The sequence below is a fragment of the Zootoca vivipara genome, chromosome 5, assembly GCF_965207765.1.
Source record: "Zootoca vivipara chromosome 5, rZooViv2.hap1.1, whole genome shotgun sequence".
Taxonomy (NCBI): domain Eukaryota; kingdom Metazoa; phylum Chordata; class Lepidosauria; order Squamata; family Lacertidae; genus Zootoca; species Zootoca vivipara.
Genome location: NC_142588.1, coordinates 7,620,712 through 7,625,728, shown reverse-complemented (window position 1 = coordinate 7,625,728; position 5,017 = coordinate 7,620,712). Strand labels below are relative to the sequence as shown.

Below are 5,017 nucleotides of genomic sequence, written 5' to 3'. Positions count from 1 at the left end.
GCATGAGTATGCACAGAATGCACCTGTCTCACCAGTGTTTGCATTTAGTAGGGTCATTCCACAACTGGTAGCCTTTGTACAAACAGCTCATCTTACAATCGCCTCGCCAAGTACGAACAGATCTACAAATTCACCTCTATGCGTGTGCACGGGTGCGTGCGTGCGCGCGCGACAAATTCCAGAGGGGTCATCCCGTTAGGCTGCGATAGACGGGAATGGATTGCTTTAAAGTCACTTCAGCACCAGATGAAACACAAAATCGGCCCCAACCGCCCCGCCCCGTCCTGTATTTTGCCAGAAGAACGGTAGCAACGCTACCCAGCTCTCACCTGCGTTGCCTTGTCCAGAGGGGAGAGAGCGGGGAGATCAGGTGATCCTGGCCCGGGGTCCGAATAGATGGCATTCTGGTGCCTCCGCCTGTGGGCGCGCGGAAGGAAGCAGGCAGCGAAAAGGAGAGCGGGGTGCCGCCGGTCCGACGGAGGACAGCGGCGGGGAGGAGCAGCAGGAGGAGGAGCCGAAGAAGCGCCGGCGGGGAGCGAGCGAGCAAGCGAGCGCCAGACGCGCCCGGAGCCCGCCAGCAGCAACAGGAGGAGCGGAGCATCGCCACTGCCGCCGCCGAAGGGGCGAGGCATCCTTGGAAGGCGCGCGCGAGAGAGAGACGCCGCCGAGGGCGAGGGAAGGTAGGAGGCGGGCGCAGCCCCGGGCAGCCCGACGGGGCGGCCGGGCGGGAGGAGAGCCAGGCGGGCGCAGCGAGGGCGCTCCGGCGGGCTTCGATGGCGGGGCCGGAGGAGCCGCCCTGGGGAGTCCCCGGCCGCGCGGAGGCGGCGCCCTCCTCCCCCGAGGCGAGCGGCGTCGGGGGCGAGCGGCTGGTGCTCAACGTGTCCGGGCTGCGCTTCGAGACGCTGCCGCGCACGCTAGCCGCCTTCCCGGACACGCTGCTGGGCGACCCCCGGCGCCGCGCGCGCTTCTTCGACCCGCTGCGCAACGAGTACTTCTTCGACCGCAGCCGGAGCAGCTTCGACGCCGTGCTGCACTACTACCAGTCGGGCGGCAGGCTGCGCCGGCCCGCGCACGTGCCCCTGGACCTCTTCGTGGAGGAGCTGCGCTTCTACCAGCTGGGCGAGGAGGCCATCGGCGCCTTCCGCGAGGACGAGGGCTTCATCGCCGAGGATGAGAGGCCGCTGCCCACGAAGCCCTTTCAGCGCCAGCTGTGGCTCCTCTTCGAGTACCCGGAGAGCTCGGGGCCCGCGCGGGGCATCGCCATCGTCTCCGTGCTGGTCATCCTCATCTCCATCGTCATCTTCTGCCTGGAGACCTTGCCCGAGTTCCGCCTGGAGAGCAAGGGCGGCAGCTACGGAGAGGAGCCCCCCAGGGACCCTCTGCGTGAGGACGACTTGCTCTCACTGCAGTTCGATGGAGGGACCCCGTTGCCCGTGCGCCCACCGTCCAGCGTTCGCCCCTTCTTCACGGACCCTTTCTTCCTCATCGAAACGCTCTGCATCATCTGGTTCTCCTTCGAGCTGCTGGTGCGCTTCTTCGCCTGCCCCAGCAAGTCCGAGTTCTCCAGGAACATCATGAACATCATTGACATTGTGGCCATCATCCCTTACTTCATCACGCTGGGGACGGAGCTGGCTCAGGAGCAGCAGAAGAGGGAGCAGCCGCAGGGCAGCAGTAGCAGCAGCAGCAATGGAGGCCAACAGCAAGCCATGTCCTTGGCTATCTTGAGAGTCATCCGCCTGGTCAGGGTCTTCCGGATCTTCAAGCTCTCCAGGCACTCCAAGGGGCTGCAGATCTTGGGGAAGACCCTGCAAGCCAGCATGAGGGAACTGGGCCTCCTCATCTTCTTCCTTTTCATCGGAGTGATTCTCTTCTCCAGTGCCGTTTATTTTGCTGAGACCGATGACCCGGAATCTTTGTTCACTAGCATCCCAGATGCTTTCTGGTGGGCAGTAGTGTCAATGACCACGGTGGGCTATGGAGACATGTACCCGATGACAATCGGGGGCAAGATTGTGGGGTCGTTGTGCGCCATTGCCGGCGTGCTGACAATCGCCCTCCCGGTGCCTGTCATTGTCTCCAACTTCAACTACTTCTACCACCGAGAAACTGACCAAGAGGAGCAGTCCCGTTATACTCACGTCACTTGTGGACAGCAGCAGTCTCCTTCTTCGGAGCCCAAGAAAGGCGACAGCAACCAGACACTCAGTAAATCCGACTTTCTGGAGGCAGAAGGTTTAGAATCTGCAAAATACTCCAACTTTATTCCAACCAGCAACCACGCCTGTAAAGAGAACAAGCTGTTGACGGACGTGTGATCACTTCCATCGCCCTCAGTTGAACCTGCCAGCTTCAAGCTGTGCAGACGAAAACTGCAGCTGATCATCTTTGCATTGGAGAAGCAGGAGAATGACAACACTTCTTTGCCTGAATGGAAACGATTTGTGCTCCTTGGAATAAAAGCTGCTGTGTGATTTGGACACGGACTCCCTCATTTATGTTGCTTCATTGACTTCTGTAATAAGTTGCTTAATTTCCTTCCCCCATCAACGGGGCGTTGACCTGTTGTGTATCCGTTATTTATTTATTTTTCTGGGGGCGGAGAAGATTTCATTCCAGCGGTTGCCTGCGGATGGATCGTATTATCTTATCTACTCTCAGAAGCAAAAGCAATATGCCACATCAAGTATGCAATTAGGCTAGGAATTGCTACGCCCTCGAGTTCCACTGCCAGCCTTACATTTCTTACAGCCACATCAGCCACTGGCTAATGCCTTTGAGTAATGAAAGCTGTTGTCCAGAATTTGCAGCGTGCAATTTCACAAATTTTCCTTTGTATTCATGTCATGTCGTGTCATGTTGCGCTTGTTTGTGAATACACACAGCTCGGAGAAGCTCGTTTATTTGCGACGAAAGTCTATGATCAACCATGCTTGGTCTAAAAATAGGAGGGGCTCATGATATTTTTGCTGATTTCCCTGAAGGTTGATTTTGCAAGCTGCCCTTTCTTTGCCTTCTCTTAGGCTGGAGCAGCTGGAATTTTGCTTCCAGGGGCTGCCTGCCAACACCATCCAGTCTGCTGGAACAGGCCTGTGAGAAAGAGTGGATGAAAAGGAGCGCCGTAGGCCGTGAGTTTAAAAGTTTAACAGGTGCACGCTGAAAAATATTAGTGGTGTACCTGTTAAAACTTTTAAACTCATTTCATCCCCCCCTCCCGCAGAAAACATGCTTGGAGACTAGATGGTTCTTTTCTAGTAGAAAGGAAAAAAGTAAAGTAATTGGAATGAAATGTACGTGGAATTCTCTGCGTTAGGGGTTGTATGCAGTTCGTTGGATCAGAAGGAAAAACATAACGCAAACAAAATGAGGGCTGACAGTGGGTTGTCTACACACCATTCAGATGTTCTGACATGTACAAATGAATGCAGTGTGTTGGTGTGAAAGTGGCTGCCATAGCAAGTTCTGCCCTGGACTTAAGCACGTTCGTTTTAAAGTCTGAAAAGGCTCCTGTGCATACAACTGTTCCTAAAGTGAGCTTTCTCCAATTGCCCAGGAATCCTGCTTTTGTGTTGTAGGCATGGGGGAAGGGGCTTATAAACGAATGCAAGTACGTAGGCCTGTTGCTGCTGCGATGCCCCTCCTTTCGTTCACTGTGCCAAAGTGCTAATAGCCTCTCAGCAAACTGAGTGCTGGCATGCATTATAAGCCTTGCCCTTTCTGACATGCTTCCAGTAGACTGCCTACCTTTACAAAAAAAAACATTTATTTTTTTTAAAAAGCATCATCACGGGTACCTTTTTTGAAAATGCATGTGCCATACATGCATTCCCGAGAGAGCCAAGGGTTTCCTTCAGTGGAGCATACATTCATGGGCCAAGTGCACGTTCTGGGGTGGGGGGTGGGGGAGCCCAGGTGGTTTGCTGGCAAATGACCCCAAGAAAATGAGTGTATGAGTGAAAGAGACGAGGAGAAAAACACCATAAATAATGGATTGTGTAGTATTCCATTAAGATAAGTAATATGCAAAACAGTTTACATAATTTAACAACGTGAGAGGTTTTGCAGCTCATCCCTGAGTGAGGCACTAGAACACTGGAAAAAGTTATTTTGAAAGCCATAGAATCATAGAGTTGGCAGGGACCCCAAGGGTCATCTAGTCCAACCCCCTGCAATGCAGGCATCTCAGGTAAAGCATCCATCACAGGTGGCCATCCAACCTCTGCTTAAAAACCTCCAAAGAAGCAGAGCCCACCATCTCCCAAGGGATTCCGTTCCACTGCCAACCAGCTTTTCCCGTCAGAAAGTTTTTCCAAATGTTTAGCCGGAATCTCCTTTCTTGTAATTTGAAGCCATTGGTTCGAGTCCTACCCTCCAGAGCAGGAGAAAACAAGCTTCCTCCATCTTCACTGTAGCTATTTGAAGATGGCTATCATATCTCCTATGTCTGTTTTTGAGGAAGCTACCCAGAATTGACTGAATGCTGAAAAATTTGCGGGTTTGGAAAAAGAATCTACCTCGAGACATTGAGATAAAGCAGAAAAAACCTGAGTAGATTCCTGCCAGTGTTGCTTGAGGTCTAAGGTGGTTTAACAGATGACAAGGGCATAAGACAAAATTGAACCCTATACTATAGTATTCTTATTTATTTATAAAAAAAATGTATATTACCACTATATCATAAAAAAATACCAAAGTGGTTTACAACAGTAACTATATCTATAATAAACACATGCGCAAAATTACAACCAGAGAAAATGTAAGGTTCTATTCTTTAGGGGAAAATAATCAGATGCACACAAATAAGATGGGGGACACTCGGCTTGCCACTCGTACATGTGAAAAGGATTGAGGGGGCTTAGTAGGCAAAAAACTTCACAGGAGTCAACAGTGTGATGCAGCAGCAAAAAGCTAAAGCTAGGCTAGGCTGAAAATCAGAGGGAAGTAATATTGTACCTAGTTCCACTCTATTCTGGCTTTGTAGCAGATGAGCAATAGCAGAGGCTATTTTGTACCAGCT

At 52.1% G+C, this 5,017-nt stretch overlaps 1 protein-coding gene across 1 annotated transcript; it reads left to right on the top strand.

The window, feature by feature from the left end:
- Nucleotides 1–575: 575 nt before the first annotated feature.
- LOC118096538 (potassium voltage-gated channel subfamily A member 6-like) lies at nucleotides 576–4,755 on the top strand. The gene has a single exon (XM_035138486.3). It carries the CDS (start codon nucleotides 774–776, stop codon nucleotides 2,316–2,318), a length of 1,545 nt encoding a protein of 514 aa, XP_034994377.1. The 5' UTR covers nucleotides 576–773; the 3' UTR covers nucleotides 2,319–4,755.
- Nucleotides 4,756–5,017: the final 262 nt, after the last annotated feature.